Source organism: Oncorhynchus masou, chromosome 11 (assembly GCF_036934945.1).
Source record: "Oncorhynchus masou masou isolate Uvic2021 chromosome 11, UVic_Omas_1.1, whole genome shotgun sequence".
NCBI classification, from domain to species: domain Eukaryota; kingdom Metazoa; phylum Chordata; class Actinopteri; order Salmoniformes; family Salmonidae; genus Oncorhynchus; species Oncorhynchus masou.
Window position 1 is genome coordinate 60,140,738 of NC_088222.1, and position 19,865 is coordinate 60,160,602.

Below are 19,865 nucleotides of genomic sequence, written 5' to 3' on the forward strand. Positions count from 1 at the left end.
TTAAATGTCTTGGAATGGCCTAGTCAAAGCCCAGACCTCAATCCAATTGAATATATGTGGTATGACTTAACCATTGCTGTACACCAGCGGAACCCATCCAACTTGAAGGAGCTGTAGCAGTTTTGCCTTGAAGAACGGGCAAAATCCCAGTGGCTAGATGTGCCAAGCTTATAGACATACCCCAAGAGTCTTGCAGCGGTAATTGCTGCAAAAGGTGGCTCTACAAAGTATTTACTTGGGGGGGGGGGGGGGGTGAATTTTCTCTTTTTAATTTTTTTTTTTCTAGTTTGTTCGAAACTTGTTCGTTTCAGAAAATAAAATATTTATTTTATTTTTCAAAGTGGCAGGCATGATGTGTAAATCAAACGATACAAACTCCCCCACAATCCAGTTTAATGCCAGGTTATAAGGCAACAAAATAGGAAAAATGCCAAGGGGGGAGGGGGGGGGGTGAACTCTTTCACAAGCCACTGGACCAGAGGGGCCTGCCATAAAACAATGGTGAAAATGCATCCCATAACATTTTAACATGGAAATAGCTTATCTATCATTCAGCCTACAGTAGCAGCCAATGTGTAGTGGTCAATGTAGGTCTACATTCCATGAGACTTATGAAAGAAACATGCAGGGATTGACATTGACCTGTTATCTAGTCCTTCAAACAAGGTTACTGAATGTGTGGTTGCAAGAAACCACTTTACGTTATTGTTCCCGAACCATTTATTATAATGAATCAGACAAATGATGCTAACATCTGCCTATTGGCTACTTGGCTTAGTCAAGCCAACCTCAATACAACAGACCCTTTTTTTAAGCCCAAAAATAGCTCTATACCGGACTTGCTTTTCAACGATGTCTAGAAATGTACATGTTTTGTGCTCTTGTATGAAGCAATGACACCCCTATTGCTGACTAGAAATTAGCTTTTAACTGGGCTAATAATTCACTAACTAGCGAAGGATATTAATAAAATGTGCACACGTGGCTACATGCAGATCTTGCTTTGATCTCAAAACAAGCACATCTAAGCCTGTAAACAGTCCACTTCAAAAAAAATCACAGATCTGTATATGACAATGGTCTATTTGCATATAGGCCTACTGCAGCTCTGATTGGTTATGCTGCACCGGTCTGTGTAGAGTACGGGCGCAATAGCATCCTACTCCAACGCGGTCTGCCTACAGAAAAATCTCTTATAATTTTTGTTACATTATGTTGCATTGAAAGTGGCTATTGCTTTGATCAAAATTGCCACAGTAAAGGGAAATGATAGTTAACACCAACTGGTTAAACTCTAGAAAGTTGAGTGAAGTTGTCTCGTGCACCTCTCCGTTCTGCGGTCGTCCCGGGGAGCTGCACGGCCGTCTCACCGCAGCTTCAAGTGAACTTTGGTTGAGGCATGTAGTTTCATATACAAACCATTTGACTACTTTTGAGGTCTGAAAAAGTATCTGGCCAACCTTGTTTCTGAAGTGATATTTCACTTTGACCTGACTGTGTGTAGAGAGGAGCTAGGGAAGAACCTCAACGCAGATGAGGCTGCAGCCATGGGGGCTGTGTACCAGGCCGCTGCCCTCAGCAAGGCCTTCAAAGTCCAACCTTTCCTGGTTAGAGAGGCAACCGTTTTCCCCATTCAGGTAACACAGCCCATTCTTTAACATTGAAACCCACCCCTTAAAAAATAAATTAACAATTGAATTGCCTCAATCCAAAATGAAAGTAAAAGCTCAGCACCATACAACTGCATGTCATATGGTGCTCATCTTTTACATTTATTTTGGATTGTAGCATACAGCTGTGTTTGTTTCTCTCACTCTCCAGGTGGAGTTCACAAGTGAGATGGAGGAGGATGGTTCCAGGATCCTGAAGCACAGCACGCATATTCTGTTCCAGAGGATGGCCCCCTACCCCCAGAGCAAGGTCTTCACCTTCAACCACACTGACGACTTTGCCTTCAACATCAACTACGGCGATCTCAGTTTCCTGGGCCAGGAAGACCTCAGGTGAACACCACCCAAAATAAAGTTGGATTTAATTGGTCGGAATTTAGGTCCGGTTTCCTGGAGACAGATTAAGCCTAGGCATGGACTAAAGCATGCTGAATGGATGTTATTACGATCTCTTTTAGTCGGAATTTGGACTAATCTTCCACGAGTCCTCAAACATTAAAATACAACTTATAATAAGATCACATTTTCACATACAACACACTGTAACAGACATAACACTGACATATTGACCAGATAAAGTCTGAAATTATAGTTTGATTCCTTCATCTACCATAGTCCTGCACAACCTTCCAATTTAAGTGGTTCTAAAGTATTGTTTGAATTTATATTGGAAGGTTTCTGGTTTGCTCAGAAGTTATTCCATTTCTTTATGGCTCTAAATCATAATGTTCTTTTGTCTTCTGTCTGGACAAAACATAGCTGGTGGACAATCTATTCCTAGTATTTACTGAAAGTCTGTCTCTTACCAACTGAATACTGTTGTGAATAGAGTTTGGCTGTTTTTTAAATTGTGTACATTGTGAAATAAAATAAGCATGTTTTTTTAATCATCTTGATTGATGACCAACAACTCATTGAGCATGACTACAACAGAAGAACCATATCTCCACCTTTTAAACAATCCTTGTTGCTCTGTTCTGTGCGATCTGCAGCCTCCTAATGTCACTTGCTGATGCATGTCCCCAGACCACAGAACAGTAGGTCACCTGACTACCAATTAATGCTTGGGTTGTTTGCTAAAGAACATTTCCCGGTAAATATTTGGCTATACTTCTGATCATGCATGCAGTTTGAATATATTTTTTTACATGAGTTTGAAAACCATGATAAGCAGTTGTCCTGCTGCACCCGTAGTAGTTTGGTTTCTGACACTTCCTCAATTTGTGGTTCCCCCCAATACTTGTATCCCATGCTTTGTTGGCCTTTTGCTGGTGGAACAGACCAACATAACCTTGGTTTTCCTGGTGTTCAAAACAAGTTTGTTCTGGGAAACCCACTCCATTATTTCCTGGATCTACTTGTAGAGCCTGCTGTACCCGTTGAACCAGTTGTCTTGCTGTATAAATTGTAAGATCATCTGCAAATATAGTAGCTTGAGTTTCAGATAAGACAAAAGGAAAGTTATGTGTGTGTGTAAAGTGGCACAATGGAGAATACATTGTTTGTTTTGTTTTTAGCCTAGGATTTGATTGTCTGTGTCCAGGAAATCGGCCCATAGATTTACCCCACTCTGTGAGCCAACGCGGCTAAACGGCAAGGTCTGAAAAGGTTTTATGTAGACCCCCTGGAAAATTGAGGATATGCTATAGCGGCCATTTATTTTAGGGCTATAGACACCAGGGGGACAAATAAAGCTGTTTTGAATTTAATTTACATTTAAGTCATTTAGCAGACGCTCTTATCCAGAGCGACTTACAAATTGGTGAATTCACCTTCTGACATCCAGTGGAACAGCCACTTTACAATAGTGCATCTAAATCATTAAGGGGGGGGTGAGAAGGATTACTTATCCTATCCTAGGTATTCCTTGAAGAGGTGGGGTTTCAGGTGTCTCCGGAAGGTGGTGATTGACTCCGCTGTCCTGGCGTCGTGAGGGAGTTTGTTCCACCATTGGGGGGCCAGAGCAGCGAACAGTTTTGACTGGGCTGAGCGGGAACTGTACTTCCTCAATGGTAGGGAGGCGAGCAGGCCAGAGGTGGATGAACGCAGTGCCCTTGCTTGGGTGTAGGGCCTGATCAGAGCCTGGAGGTACTGCGGTGCCGTTCCCCTCACAGCTCCGTAGGCAAGCACCATGGTCTTGTAGCGGATGCGAGCTTCAACTGGTAGCCAGTGGAGAGAGCGGAGGAGCGGGGTGACGTGAGAGAACTTGGGAAGGTTGAACACCAGACGGGCTGCGGCGTTCTGGATGAGTTGTAGGGGTTTAATGGCACAGGCAGGGAGCCCAGCCAACAGCGAGTTGCAGTAATCCAGACGGGAGATGACAAGTGCCTGGATTAGGACCTGCGCCGCTTCCTGTGTGAGGCAGGGTCGTACTCTGCGGATGTTGTAGAGCATGAACCTACAGGAACGGGCCACCGCCATGATGTTGGTTGAGAACGACAGGGTGTTGTCCAGGATCACGCCAAGGTTCTTAGCGCTCTGGGAGGAGGACACAATGGAGTTGTCAACCGTGATGGCGAGATCATGGAACGGGCAGTCCTTCCCCGGGAGGAAGAGCAGCTCCGTCTTGCCGAGGTTCAGCTTGAGGTGGTGTTCCGTCATCCACACTGATATGTCTGCCAGACATGCAGAGATGCGATTCGCCACCTGGTCGTCAGAAGGGGAAAGGAGAAGATTAATTGTGTGTCGTCTGCATAGCAATGATAGGAGAGACCATGTGAGGTTATGACAGAGCCAAGTGACTTGGTGTATAGCGAGAATAGGAGAGGGCCTAGAACAGAGCCCTGGGGGACACCAGTGGTGAGAGCGCGTGGCGAGGAGACAGATTCTCGCCACGCCACCTGGTAGGAGCGACCTGTCAGGTAGGACGCAATCCAAGCGTGGGCCGCGCCGGAGATGCCCAACTCGGAGAGGGTGGAGAGGAGGATCTGATGGTTCACAGTATCGAAGGCAGCCGATAGGTCTAGAAGGATGAGAGCAGAGGAGAGTTAGCTTTAGCAGTGCGGAGCGCCTCCGTGATACAGAGAAGAGCAGTCTCAGTTGAATGACTAGTCTTGAAACCTGACTGATTTGGATCAAGAAGGTTATTCTGAGAGAGATAGCGGGAGAGCTGGCCAAGGACGGCACGTTCAAGAGTTTTGGAGAGAAAAGAAAGAAGGGATACTGGTCTGTAGTTGTTGACATCGGAGGGATCGAGTGTAGGTTTTTTCAGAAGGGGTGCAACTCTCGCTCTCTTGAAGACGGAAGGGACGTAGCCAGCGGTCAGGGATGAGTTGATGAGCGAGGTGAGGTAAGGGAGAAGGTCTCCGGAAATGGTCTGGAGAAGAGAGGAGGGGATAGGGTCAAGCGGGCAGGTTGTTGGGCGGCCAGCCGTCACAAGAAGCGAGATTTAATCTGGAGAGAGGGGAGAAAGAGGTCAGAGCACAGGGTAGGGCAGTGTGAGCAGAACCAGCGGTGTCGTTTGACTTAGCAAACGAGGATCGGATGTCGTCGACCTTCTTTTCAAAATGGTTGACGTAGTCATCTGCAGAGAGGGAGGAGGGGGGAGGGGGAGGAGGATTCAGGAGGGAGGAGAAGGTGGCAAAGAGCTTCCTAGGGTTAGAGGCAGATGCTTGGAATTTAGAGTGGTAGAAAGTGGCTTTAGCAGCAGAGACAGAGGAGGAAAATGTAGAGAGGAGGGAGTGAAAGGATGCCAGGTCCGCAGGGAGGCGAGTTTTCCTCCATTTCCGCTCGGCTGCCCGGAGCTCTGTTCTGTGAGCTCGCAATGAGTCATCGAGCCACGGAGCGGGAGGGGAGGACCGAGCCGGCCTGGAGGATAGGGGACATAGAGAGTCAAAGGATGCAGAAAGGGAAGAGAGGAGGGTTGAGGAGGCAGAATCAGGAGATAGGTTGGAGAAGGTATGAGCAGAGGGAAGAGATGATAGGATGGAAGAGGAGAGAGTAGCGGGGGGAGAGAGAGCGAAGGTTGGGACGGCGCGATACCATCCGAGTAGGGGCAGTGTGGGAAGTGTTGGATGAGAGCGAGAGGGAAAAGGATACAAGGTAGTGGTCGGAGACTTGGAGGGGAGTTGCAATGAGGTTAGTGGAAGAACAGCATCTAGTAAAGATGAGGTCGAGCGTATTGCCTGCCTTGTGAGTAGGGGGAAGGTGAGAGGGTGAGGTCAAAAGAGGAGAGGAGTGGAAAGAAGGAGGCAGAGAGGAATGAGTCAAAGGTAGACGTGGGGAGGTTAAAGTCGCCCAGGACTGTGAGAGGTGAGCCGTCCTCAGGAAAGGAGCTTATCAAGGCATCAAGCTCATTGATGAACTCTCCGAGGAAACCTGGAGGGCGATAAATGATAAGGATGTTAAGCTTGAAAGGGCTGGTAACTGTGACAGCATGGAATTCAAAGGAGGCGATAGACAGATGGGTAAGGGGAGAGAGAGAGAATGACCACTTGGGAGAGATGAGGATCCCGGTGCCACCACCCCGCTGACCAGAAGCTCTCGGGGTGTGCGAGAACACGTGGGCGGACGAAGAGAGAGCAGTAGGAGTAGCAGTGTTATCTGTGGTGATCCATGTTTCCGTCAGTGCCAAGAAGTCGAGGGACTGGAGGGAGGCATAGGCTGAGATGAACTCTGCCTTGTTGGCCGCAGATCGGCAGTTCCAGAGGCTACCGGAGACCTGGAACTCCACGTGGGTCGTGCGCGCTGGGACCACCAGATTAGGGTGGCCGCGGCCACGCGGTGTGGAGCGTTTGTATGGTCTGTGCAGAGAGGAGAGAACAGGGATAGATAGACACATAGTTGACAGGCTACAGAAGAGGCTACGCTAATGCAAAGGAGATTGGAATGACAAGTGGACTACACGTCTCGAATGTTCAGAAAGTTAAGCTTACGTAGCAAGAATCTTATTGACTAAAATGATTGAAATGATACAGTACTGCTGGAGTAGGCTAGCTGGTAGTGGCTGCGATGTTGACACTACACTAATCAAGTCGTTCCGTCGAGTGTAATAGTTTCTACAGTGCTGCTATTCGGGGCTAGCTGGCTAGCTACGTTAAAAGAACGACAATAGCTGGCCAGCTAACCTAGAAAATCGCTCTAGACTACACAATTGTCTTAGATACAAAGACGGCTATGTAGCTGGCTAGCTACGATCAAACAAATCAAACCGTTGTACTGTAATGAAGTGAAATGAAAATGTGATACTACCTGTGGAGCGAAGTGACTTACAGCTAACTTACCTGTTGCATTAACATTCAATTATCATCAGATGCATTAACTTGGAGGGGTCTGATTTTAATTGTAAATAAAGTGTCATTTCTTTCTTCCACCAGTGTCTTTGGCTCTCTCAACCTGACCACAGTGCAGCTGTCTGGGGTGGGCAGCAGCTTCCAGAAGCACACAGATGCTGAGTACAAAGGCATCAATGCCAGCTTCAACATGAACGAGAGTGGAGTGCTCCTCCTTGACCGGGTCAGTACCATGTAATTACTTATCGAATGTGAATTATATGAACTCTATGGTCAGTGCAATCCTCTGCTTATGGAGCTCCTCTCTGGAAGTACAACGAAACCTCAAATGCAAAACACATCAGGCTTTTTACACTTTCAAGATGGTTGCAAAATACATCCAAATAATATTTTATATTTACATTAAGATTTGATGCAAATTTTCTTTTTAAATGTAAATCTACATTCTCATCGCGTTTGCATCTGAGGTTTGTAAATGCCTTAATCTATCCACATAAACCCAATTAAAATTGGCTTGGTTTGAAGTTATTTTGAGTTGATTTCGACACTATTGAACTCTGTTTTGGGGTAATCGACATTGACCTATCGCTTGAACTAAGTTGCTTTCTTCAGGTGGTGTCTGTCTTTGAGACCGTTGTGGAGGAGGAGTCTACTCTGACAAGTAGGTTTTATGTTAACATCGTAATCATTTGACATCTGATCACTCCTTTAGTCAGAATCATAGTAGAGGTGGGCGACAGACAAAATTGCCTGAATTGATGCAAGAACTACGTTTATAATTTAAAAAGTGATGCACATTAATGTTATCTTTTAAAATATTGTTACTAGTTTGGTTGTATGAAAAAGGAAACCGCACACTGCTCTTGATAGTATCACTTTTTTTTTTTTTTTAAGCTTACGTATCGGCCTCAGTTCTGACGAAGGCCGTGCGACCGATATGTAAGCTTATTAAAGCTCAGTGATGCTATCAAGAGCAATGTGCGGTTTCCTTTTTCATTCATCAACTGTTGCCATGAACCTGCAAAAAGTTTGCTTAGATATGCGAGTGCCTTTTGCGTTACTAGTTTGGTTGTAGCCATCAATTGTCAAATTAACAATCTCCCATATTAGCATACTTATTTAATTTCAAGCTTCACATTTCTCTAGTATAGGCCATGAATTAATGAACTATATCAGCAAAATGCCTGCGATAAGGATCTGTATGGTAATGTCGATAATTTTCAGGTTATTGTCCCAGCTCTAAATCAGTCTCTTCCATGTCTTAATTCTGTCTCTTTTGACCTGTCAGAACTGGGAAATACAATTTCCAGCCTGTTTGGAGGGGGATCCTCAGAACCCAACACAAATGTGACTGAACCAGTTCAGGTAACCCTCTACTAAGTTACCGTTCTAATGTAACAAGCACCAGAGTTCCTCCTTAACACTAGTTCATGACTGTCTAACTCTCTCTGCCGCTCCCCTATTGTCTCAATCCAGGATGAGGAGAAGGTTCATCCGGAGTCTGTGAAGGATCAAGAGGAGGCTGCGCCCCAGGAAGAGAAGCAGGAGCCTGGGGAGGAACAGCAGCAGGAGGAGATGGCCCCAACCCACGAGAAGACTGAGGGAGTAGACAGTAAGGCTGACCTTCAGGTAAGAGCTTGGCTCAGTTGGCTCAGTTGGATTCCACATAAATGCCTGGGATGTCGCTGGGCCTAGCTCAGTTCTCCTAGTTCCACATTGTGGAATGTTTAGATGGAAATATGTAGAACAAAAATGCCTCTGGCATGTTTAAGGAATCCGGACAGCTCTATTTGTGACATTTATTTGTGACATTTCTAACCGCAACATTCCACAATGTTTGCCTTCTAAACGTGGCCCTGGTTTGTTTAGCTCAGCCCTGGGGTGTATTCAGTCATTTTGTGTTTAATGAACTTTCCAAAATGTTAACAATGTTGAATGGAATGTTTGGTAAGAGAATGTTGTCGAGTGGGGGGGGGGGGTATATACTAACCTCACATGAATGAGTTTTAACTCATTCTCTGTTTGAATTCAACATTAAATAACTCATTACTGTAATGTAAATGAGGCTCTCTTGAATAAACCAAGATTCCATGAACTATTAAATATTTTATTTTCCTGAACAGGATGAAAAGGAGGGAGCCAAATCTGGAGAAGAGGAGAAAACGACAGAGGAAGCGGCAAAGACTGAGGCCGAGAACACAGCCAAGCATCAGAAGAAAAACGAGATCTATGAGGATGTCACAGTGGAGCTCCAAGTGAAAGACATCCTTAACCCTCATTTAGAAGCCATCACCTCCTCAAACAAGAAGTGTGTTGCTCTTTCCTTATGACATTTTAGTTGGGCTCAAATGTGCAGGGTGGGGAAGTTGAAAATACATTTTTCAAACTGTAATAATGCTGATATTGATGTAGCGTTGTGACTTGTCAAACACCTAGTGACTTCAGAGGCTTTGAATCTGTTGGTGTAATGGCTAAGTTGTTTGACAGACTCATAGACCGAGGTTTGAGTCCCGGCTACCTCCAAATTCGCGGCGATAATGTTTGTTTTCTTCCCGTAAGGCTCCAAGACCTGACTGATAGAGACCTGAAGAAACAGGAGAGGGAGAAGACACTGAACAGCCTTGAGGCATTCCTTTTTGATACCCAGGTTTGAACAGTACCTTTACAACATCAGTATATTCTGTCTGGCGCTCTCACACGTGTGTGTGTAAAGCCTTCTCTCCCCCCCTCCATTAGGACAAAATGTACCAGGAGGAGTACCAGGCAGTGGTGTTGGAGGAAGAGAAGGAAACCATCTTGGCCAAGCTGAGTCAAGTGTCGACCTGGTTGGACGAGGATGGCTACTCTGCGTCCACCAAGGAGTTGCGGGAGAAGCTGCAGTATCTCAGAAAGCTGTGCAGGACCATGTTCTTCCGTGTGGAAGAGCGCAGGAAGTGGCCTGGCCACCTGGCCACCCTGGAGAGCAAGCTCAACCACTCCAGCTTCTTCCTCAGGTGGGTCAAAGCAGCTCTGTTAGAGCTCTAGGATCGGCTTCCCCTTCACCATTCATAACCTGGAATGGAAAATGGAAAAACTGACCCAAGATCTGTTTATTTACCCTTATTTTACCAGGTCATTTTTATTTATTTAACTAGGAAAGTCAGTTAAGAACATTCTTATTTTATATTGACGGCCTACCCTGGCCAAACCCTCCCCTTACCCGGACGATGCTGGGCAAATTGTGCTCTGCTCAATCACGGCCGGTTGTGATACAGCCCCGGATCGAACCAGGGTCTGTAGTGACGCCTCTAGCACTGTGGTGCAGTGCCATGCCTGAAAACAATCTTTTACAGCAATGACCTGGGGAGGAGATGAATTAACAAATTGGAAGCTGGGGTTGATTAGGTGGCCATAATGGTGTAAGGGCCAGATTGGGGAATTTGGGATCTCTTTCCTTTGACCAGAGGAAAGAGGGACCCCTACTGGTCCTGTAACACTACTTTCGGCAGCATCTGGTTTCCCATCCAGCGACCGGCCAGGACAGACCCTGATTAGCTTCAGAGTTTAACATTTTAGAGGTGAATCATGAGATGTACAATGCATCCATTTGACATGGGTCTTCTGTGGTTTTTCCTTAAGGAGCTCCAAACTTGTCCCAGAGGATGACCGAAGCTTCACTGACGTGGAGCTGAAGACGTTGGAAAAAATCATCAACGAGACCTCTGTGTGTAATAATGTTTAATAATGTCCTATTTGTTTTACTCAGCGCATTTGTCAATTATATTATTTGGATTGGCCATTATTACTCAAATTTGAGATGTGGTTCAAAACAATCTATATGGAAGAGATTCACTTTGAGTGCCATCGTTTGTAATCTTTGATTATTTTTCATTTTAACTGCCAATACCTCCCCTTCTTCCACAGACGTGGAAGAACAACACAGTAGCTGAACAGGAGAAGAGATCTCCCACGGAGTGGCCTGTGCTGCTGTCCAAAGACATAGAGTCCAAGTGTGCTTTGCTGGACCGCGAGGTCAACTACTTGCTGAACAAGCCCAAGGCTGCCAAGGCCGCCAAGCCCAATAACAACAACACCACAGAGAGCAGCAGCAGCAAGGCCAGCAGCAGCAAGGCCAGCAGCAGCAAAATGGAAGAGAAAGTCATACTTCCCAAGGAGGAGACCAAAGACGAAGGTGGGAAAGCGGGGAAAACCAACACATTTCTGTTATGGAACATGTGCTTTATATATAGAGGTCATGTTCAGTAGGGCACACCGTAGCAAAACATTTTGAAACTAATTTGAGTGTATGGACTGTAGGTAGTCCCTCCCTGTTTAAGTACATTTCCTTCCGTTAGCTACAGTGCCTTGCGAAAGTATTCGGCCCCCTTGAACTTTGCGACCTTTTGCCACATTTCAGGCTTCAAACATAAAGATATAAAACTGTATTTTTTTGTGAAGAATCAACAACAAGTGGGACACAATCTTGAAGTGGAACGGAATTTATTGGATATTTCAAACTTTTTTAACAAATCAAAAACTGAAAAATTGGGCGTGCAAAATTATTCAGCCCCTTTACTTTCAGTGCATCAAACTCTCTCCAGAAGTTCAGTGAGGATCTCTGAATGATCCAATGTTGACCTAAATGACTAATGATGATAAATGCAATCCACCTGTGTGTAATCAAGTCTCTGTATAAATGCACCTGCACTGTGATAGTCTCAGAGGTCCGTTAAAAGCGCAGAGAGCATCATGAAGAACAAGGAACACACCAGGCAGGTCCGAGATACTGTTGTGAAGAAGTTTAAAGCCGGATTTGGATACAAAAAGATTTCCCAAGCTTTAAACATCCCAAGGAGCACTGTGCAAGTGATTATATTGAAATGGAAGGAGTATCAGACCACTGCAAATCTACCAAGACCTGGCCGTCCCTCTAAACTTTCAGCTCATACAAGGAGAAGACTGATCAGAGATGCAGCCAAGAGGCCCATGATCACTCTGGATGAACTGCAGAGATCTACAGCTGAGGTGGGAGACTCTGTCCATAGGACAACAATCAGTCGTACATTGCACAAATCTGGCCTTAATGGAAGAGTTTCAAGAAGAAAGCCATTTCTTAAAGATATCCATAAAAAGTGTTGTTTAAAGTTTGCCACAAGCCACCTGGGAGACACACCAAACATGTGGAAGAAGGTGCTCTGGTCAGATGAAACCAAAATTGAACTTTTTGGCAACAATGCAAAACGTTATGTTTGGCGTAAAAGCAACACAGCTCATCACAATGAACACACCATCCCCACTGTCAAACATGGTGGTGGCAGCATCATGGTTTGGGCCTGCTTTTCTTCAGAAGGGACAGGGAAGATGGTTGGAGCCAAATACAGGACCATTCTGGAAGAAAACCTGATGGAGTCTGCAAAAGACCTGAGACTGGGACGGAGACAATGATCCAAAACATAAAGCAAAATCTACAATGGAATGGTTCAAAAATAAACATATCCAGGTGTTAGAATGGCCAAGTCAAAGCCCAGACCTGAATCCAATCGAGAATCTGTGGAAAGAACTGAAAACTGCTGTTCACAAATGCTCTCCATCCAACCTCACTGAGCTCGAGCTGTTTTGCAAGAAGGAATGGGAAAAAATTTCAGTCTCTCGATGTGCAAAACTGACAGACATACCCCAAGCGACTTACAGCTGTAATGGCAGCAAAAGGTGGCGCTACAAAGTATTAACTTAAGGGGGCTGAATAATTTTGCACGCCCAATTTTTCAGTTTTTGATTTGTTAAAGTTTGAAATATCCAATAAATGTCGTTCCACTTCATGATTGTGTCCCACTTGTTGTTGATTCTTCACAAAAAAATAGTTTTATATCTTTATGTTTGAAGCCTGAAATGTGGCAAAAGGTCTCAAAGTTTAAGGGGGCCGAATACTTTCGCAAGGCACTGTATGTAATGAAGGGGGTTCCTCAGCTGTAATTCATGTCATTTGTCATTTGCAAAGGAAGTGCTTTTGCAGACTTATTCATATGACGTGTGATATCTTATCAATGATCCCTTAGACAAATGTAATCATAGTCCACTTTTCATTGGCAACATTTGTTTTCATTCAAGAGGGCACTGAGGAGGTGCAGCAAGAGGAACCGCCCATCAAAGAGCCCACTGGACAGAACACAGACTCACTCAGCCAATCACAGCCTACAGATAAAACTGCAAGTACAGGTGCGTCTGTCATAGAATGTATGTAATATGGTCATGTTCAGTTTGGCACACCGTAGCAAAAGGATATGGAGCATTTATTGGACAAATCCAGGTAGTCCCTCCCTGTTTGACCATTTTTCTTCTGTTTGGTACGTAATTAAGGGGGTTCCTCAGCAATGAGTTTCATCTGTAATGAATGTCATTTCCAAAGGAAGTGTTTTTGCAGACTTGTTCACATGACATGGGAACTTGTCAATGATCCCTTTTAAACAATTCTAATCACCGATCAGTGTTCTTTTCATTGGCAACATTTGTTTTCATTCAAGAGGGCACTGAGGAGGTGCAGCAAGAGGAACCGCCCATCAAAGAGCCCACTGGACAGAACACAGACTCACTCAGCCAATCACAGCCTACAGATAAAACTACAAGAACAGGTACGTCTGTCATAGGAACAGTGTCTGCCATAGAAACTACCTTTTTGTGTGTGTGAATTGGCACCCAGTTGCCTTTACAATTTGTTGCTACATAAGTGGGCATCTAATGGAAAAGAATTGGACATAGCATTCAAGCTAGAGCAACTGTCTGCAACTATGAAAAGGAAGGGCATTTTAGTTGTCCTTTAGTCTTTATTTTGGTTTTATACCTGGTCATATTTGTAATACTGTGCTGCTATATATTTGAGTATAATATTGTATTCCTCCCATTTTTCAGAACCAACAGAGAAAAACCAGTTAGACCACAAAGGGGATGAGTTATAACAGCTGGAACAAGATTTCATTGTATTTGTTGACTGTTTAATTGTTTCCTACATATTTTGGGTTTTTTGTTTTTCCAGCCTTTTATTTTGAAAACCGTGAAGTCATTGGATCAGCTCAGACTTCTTGAACTGTCTTATTCCCACTACCTACCTCTCGTTCTCACTTTCTGTTCACCTTCATCCCCCTCTGCGGCCAAACATCTTTCCCCTCTTACTGACATGAGCATGGACCGCTGACTAAGCCTAGAATAACCAGCGAATGAACTGACACGACTTCACGTTTGTATTCTACCATCCTGCCCTACAGGTTTAGGCATACTTTCCCACATGCAAACAACTACACGGACAACTGTATATTTGCCCTGCATTGAACAAAGAAGTGTTTAGTTTTGGTAGGACGAATGATAACAGGACTCAATGTTTCCTCCACTGGAACTCTGTTGCATTGCATCGTTTGTCGCTTTCTGGGATCAGGAAGGGTAGTTGTGATTTGACCTCTCAAGCAGGCTTGTTTTCACGTAGCAAGTCTTGCTTTTATTTTATTTTTTGTGGGTTTGCACTGGTTGTTGAGAAATATATCAAATGGGCTGGAGCTAATGTATGCTCCTCTTGGGAAATAGAATGGGTTTTAGTTGTATTTGAATATTGAATGCCTTTACCTTGTCTTGTGGCACATAAACAATCTGTGATTGTGTGTGTATACAATATCCTACAAAAGGGGAATTGATTTGTCATCCAAATATTACTGATGACCAGTCGTTAAATGTGTTCATAAGTGTGTATCTATTTCATGCTTTTCAGAACCTTCTCGCCATGGTCTTCTGACAATTCATCAATGAATTAGCTTGAGGGAAACATTTTTTCACTGAAGTACATCTATCTTGATTTCTAGTTTCTCTAAATTGTACTCCAATACATAAAGTTAAATAAACTTCAATTACCAAGGTGTAATTTTGGGCTTGCCATTGGTTGTGTTCAGTAGGTGAAAAAATGAAATGGCATTGATTATCGTTTTGTTACGCTGTGCCCTACTGAACACAACCCTGGTCTTTGAATGGCTGCAAGTATGAATTTGAGGGCTGCTCAACTGTTGCACTGACTGAAGAAGAATAAGTAGATATTATTATATTATCCACGTCTCAAGCTGCTTGAATCTCTACCAGAGGAGTGTGGTTCCTGTTCTTTGCATTACCTCAGATGGTTTGAGGGGGAATAAACTAATTGGATTGGGGGATGCCAATGCTTTTGTTTCGAAACTGTTAATAGTATTTTTTTAAATATGGTGATGAACAGTGGAATTTTTTTTTTTCTCAATCCGTGTCTAAAAATAAGATGTGTATTTGAAGACTCGCGTCGTCTAACAAATACAATGTACCGTTGTAGCTCTGGGCTACTGGGCTAGGGTTGATTCTGTAACTCAAATGGTTTCATTGCGTTTCAATTCCAGATTGGTCTGTGTGAATGTGTGACTGACCGACTTGAAGAGCAGCAGGACAGATTATGAAGAAAAATTTACCATTTCTATTTGTATAAAAGATGTCATGCGTTTGAGTATGGTCTTATACACTTGTATCTGTAAAGACTGGGACATTTAAGGAAAAGACAACTATAACATTTAAATATGATTTGATGGACCGCATCAAAAAGGAGCCCTTGAGACCCTAAAACACGTCGTCATTTTGAATTGTGACATTTGGTTATATTGCATAGTATCCATTGACACTTGTCCCTAAACAAAGAGAACCCTTAATTCCAATAACAATACCAGACTTTCATTCCTTAAAGGAAATAAACTATTTTAAACATGCAGTGCTATATGTGTAGGTTACACAGATATATTCACATGGAAAAGTGTTTATTTCAGCCTGAAATTTGCCAGTCATCTTTTGGACTTAAACCTTCCTACCTCAAGGGCTAGTAGCCTAGATGTGTTGAGACCAGCCAGCCATGTCCCGAAACTGAAATCCTTGCCCATGTGCTATTTCCTTGAATAAGCTGTGTGGATGAAAGCAATATAGTCAACTGGTATGCTAATTTATTGCCAGATTGTACTGACCCACCTAGTCCTTTAGGTCAGTGAGCATAAAAACTAGGACTTAGGGAAAGAAACCACGTATCCAACAACTGTCACTTGTGTAGAGTGTCGTCTTCGACATGGTCCTTGGCTCAACGATCCAGTATGACATAAAGGCTACCATAGAGATACAGAGTGCACCAATGACCCCTGCTGCTATGGCAACCTCCTGCACAGATTCATGTTTTCCGCGACTGCAGGTTCAGATAAATTTGTTTTTCGACACAACTTCAGTAATATTATATCCGTTGAAATTAAAATATGAAGTACTCAATATTGGGAAAAGGTTGCAGTGTCTATTTACAGCATGCATTGCCATCAAAGTATTCATACACCTTGACTTAATCCACATTTTGTGTTACAGCCTGAATTAAAAATGGACCATCTACACTAGAAGGACCTTGGTCAGGGAGGTGGCCAAGAACAAAATGACCACTCTGGCAGAACTAAATTGTTCCTTGGCTGAGATGGGAGAACCAGTCAGAAGGACAACAGTCTCTACAGCACTTCACTAATCCAGGCTTTATGGGGGAGTGCCCAGAAGGAAGCCACTCCTGGGAAAAGGGCACATGACAGCAGGTGAAAGACTGATGCATAAGATTCTGTTGTCTGGTTAGACAAATTTAACTCCTTGGCCAGAATGCAAAGTGCTATGGAGAAAAAAAAACAGGTACAGCTCATCACCTGTCTAACACCATCCCTACCATGAGGCATGGGTGTGGGCAGCATGCTTTGGGGATGCTTTTCAGCAGCAGGGACTGGGAGACTGGTTAGGTTAGAGGGAACAATGAAGGGATGCAAACACAGGCAGATCCTTGATGAGAACCTGCTTCAGAGTGCAAACGACCTTAGACTAGAGCAAAGGTTTGCGTTCCAACTGGACAATGACCCGAAGCATACAGCCAAAGCAACGCTGGAATGGCTTCAGAACAAAAATATGAAAGTCCTTGACTTGAATCCCATTGAAAATCTGTGGAAAGACTTGAAGATTGCTGTCCACCACCGCTCCCTATCTAAATTAACAAAACTTGAGAAAATCTGCAAGGAAGAATGAGAGAAAATCCCCAAATCCAGATGTGCAAAGCTGATACAGACAACCAAGATGACTAAAAGCTGTAATCGCCGCCAAAGGTGTTTATACAAAGTATTGACTAGGGTGTAAATACGTATAAATGAGATGTCTGTATTTAATTTTCAATACATTTGAAAAAGCTTTCAAACATGTTTTTACTTTGTCGTTATGAGGTATTGTGTGTAGATGGGTGAGGGGGGAAAGATCTATTTAATTCATTTTGAATTCCGGCTGTAACACAACAAAATGTAGAGTGTCAAGGAGTGTGAATACTTTCTGAAGGCACTCAATTTAATGTATAATACTGTATGTGCATTTCATGTAGATATCAATGATTATGATTTAAAAAAAGATGATTACCTTCAGATAAGATTCTGACAGGATCACCTGCGTAAAAAAACAAGGAAATTCTGTGTTCATAACATCAAAACCCCCTTAACCAAAAAGGCTTTACTGGTATATGAACGTGCAGTAAGTAAAAGTGATCCATAAATTGTTACTGTGTCGGCAATATTTTGCTGATGGGCCATTGAATGCTGATGCGAATGATGATCATGAATGATCAGTGGTTTTTGCACTTGGGTGCGGATGGGTCCGAAGCTGACTGTGGCTGTGTTGGTCATAGCCGTGTACTGGACCTCCCGCCTCCTTCTTGAGCAGATGATGTTGTCTGTTCAGTTCTGGGAAGAATAGGGGTGGTTGGAACAGCTTCCTTACACAAGGTCATAGGCTGTAACTAGCATCATATACAGTGCCTTTGGAAAGTATTCAGACCCTTTGACCTTTTCCACATTTTCCACAAGTTAAAGCCCTTTCTAAAATGTTTTTATTTTAAATGTTCCTCATCAATCTACACACAATACCCGATAATGACAAAGCAAAAACAAGTTCTTATAAATGTTTGCAAATTTATTTTAAAAAATGTAACTTTTACATAAGTATTCAGACCCTTTGCTATAACACTTGAAATTGAGCTCAGGTGCATCCTGTGTCCATTGATCATCCTTGAGATGTTTCTTCAACTTGGTGTCCACCTGTGGTAAATTCAATTGATTGGACATGATTTGGAAAGGCAGACACCTGTCTATGTAAGGTCCCACAGTTGATGTCAGAGTAAAAATCAAGCCATGAGGTCGAAGGAATTGTCCATATAGCTCGAAGACAGGAATTTGTCGAGGAACAGATCTGGGGAAGGGTACCAAAACATTTCTGCCAAATCGAAGGTCCAGAAGAACATAATGGCCTCCATCATTCTTAAATGGAAGAACTTTGGAACCACCAAGACTCTTCCTAGAGCTGGCCGCCCGGCCAAACTGAGCAATCAAAACAGTTTTTGCTTTGTCATTGTGACGTATTGTGGGTAGATAGATGAGGAGAAAAAAAACAATTTAATCCATTTCAAAATAAGTCTGTGGAAAAGGTCAAGGAAGCAGCAACTGACATGGAGCAGGGAGGTGCAGACAGTCCTCTCGCAGATTCTGGTGGAGCAGTGCAGGTGGTAGGTGGACAGCGTCCTGTTCTTGTGCTTGACAAAGTGGAAGACCTCGAACGAGAAACGAGCTTCCTGCTGTTGCCCGTTCACACCCAACACTGTCTGGCCGTTCCGGTTACACCTGAGAGAAGCAATGCGGTAAGTAATGTCAAGTAAGAAACGATGTGATCAATAACTTGATAATGAATCAATAACTAATGTAGCTGCAGCTGAGCTTCTAATCTATTCCTCATCTTCAACGCAACAGGCAACAGTTTCCAATTACAGTTCATATAAGGAAATCTGTCAATTGAAATAAATTCATTAGGACTGAATCTATGGATGTGACAACTGGAAATACAGATCAATCAAATTTTATTGATAACATGCAGAATATGTACATTAAATATATGGATGAGCAATGGCCGTGCGGCATAGGCAAGATGCAGTAGATGGTATAAAATACAGTATATACATATGGGATGAGTAATGTATGCTATGTATAAAAGTGGCGTTATTTAAAGTGACTAGTGATACCATTATTAAATCCATGTATTAAATATATTAAAGTGGCCAGAGATTTGAGTATGTTGGCAGCAGCCGCTCTGTTAGTGAAGACTGTTTAACAGTCTGATGGCCTTGAGAGAGAAGCTTTTTTCAGTCTCTCGGTCCCTGATTTGATGCACCTGTACTGACCTCGCCTTCTGGGTGCTAGCGGGGTGAACAGGCAGTGGCTCGGGTGGTTGTTGTCCTTGATGATCTTTTTGGCCTTCCTGTGAAATCGGGTGGTGTAGGTGTCCTGGAGGGCAGCTCGTTTTCCCCCTGTGATGCATTGTGCAGACCGCACCACCCTCTGGAGAGCCTTGCGGTTGTGGGCGTAGCAATTGCTGTACCAGGCTGTGATACAGCCAGACCGGATGCTCTCGATTGTGCATTTGTAAAAGTTTGAGTGTTTTCGGTGACAGGCCAAATTTCTTCAGAATCAGAACAAGACGGGGAGGACTGTCATTTGAATAGAGTTTAATGAAATGATGAACATTCTTACCAGAAATACTTGAGGAAATCTGGATGTAAAGGGAGGGAATAATAAGTCAAATGTTGCATGCACCTGTTATTCCCTCCACATCTATTTGGAAACTGCTATAGTTGTGCTAAGGGGAGCAGTTGAAATTTACACAGTTGTTACCCGGAGGAAAATGGGGGAGGGCAATGTTTTTTTTTTAAATTTCAATCAGGGGTAGGGTATAGTTTTTAGTCGGTTTTTTTGTCCAGTGTAGGGTCATGTCCTTTGTAATTGATTAAATGTCATATCGCTTAGGGTTAGAGAATTAGTTGCTTATCATGATATCTCGGTGTGCTTGATGATGCCCCTCATCCCTGATTCTCTGATGGGCTCGCAATATCATGTACATCTAG

At 43.5% G+C, this 19,865-nt stretch overlaps 1 protein-coding gene across 6 annotated transcripts in view; it reads left to right on the top strand.

Moving 5' to 3' along the window:
* Positions 1-18,784, top strand: part of LOC135548920 (hypoxia up-regulated protein 1-like) — a 31,272-nt gene extending 12,488 nt beyond the window's left edge. For 5 of the 6 annotated variants that reach the window (XM_064979012.1, XM_064979014.1, XM_064979016.1 and 2 more), the window contains 14 exons: positions 1,505-1,637; positions 1,822-2,003; positions 6,986-7,124; positions 7,514-7,562; positions 8,190-8,266; positions 8,378-8,530; positions 9,025-9,209; positions 9,461-9,548; positions 9,638-9,894; positions 10,520-10,604; positions 10,805-11,072; positions 12,989-13,096; positions 13,402-13,509; positions 13,787-15,088. In XM_064979012.1, coding sequence (XP_064835084.1) covers positions 1,505-1,637; positions 1,822-2,003; positions 6,986-7,124; positions 7,514-7,562; positions 8,190-8,266; positions 8,378-8,530; positions 9,025-9,209; positions 9,461-9,548; positions 9,638-9,894; positions 10,520-10,604; positions 10,805-11,072; positions 12,989-13,096; positions 13,402-13,509; positions 13,787-13,833 — 1,879 coding nt within the window. In that variant the 3' untranslated portion in view covers positions 13,834-15,088. Of the gene's footprint in view, positions 1-1,504; positions 1,638-1,821; positions 2,004-6,985; positions 7,125-7,513; positions 7,563-8,189; positions 8,267-8,377; positions 8,531-9,024; positions 9,210-9,460; positions 9,549-9,637; positions 9,895-10,519; positions 10,605-10,804; positions 11,073-12,988; positions 13,097-13,401; positions 13,510-13,786; positions 15,089-16,270 lie in introns of those variants that run through there. The other variant, XM_064979013.1, reaches the window with a different exon arrangement.
* Positions 18,785-19,865: the final 1,081 nt, after the last annotated feature.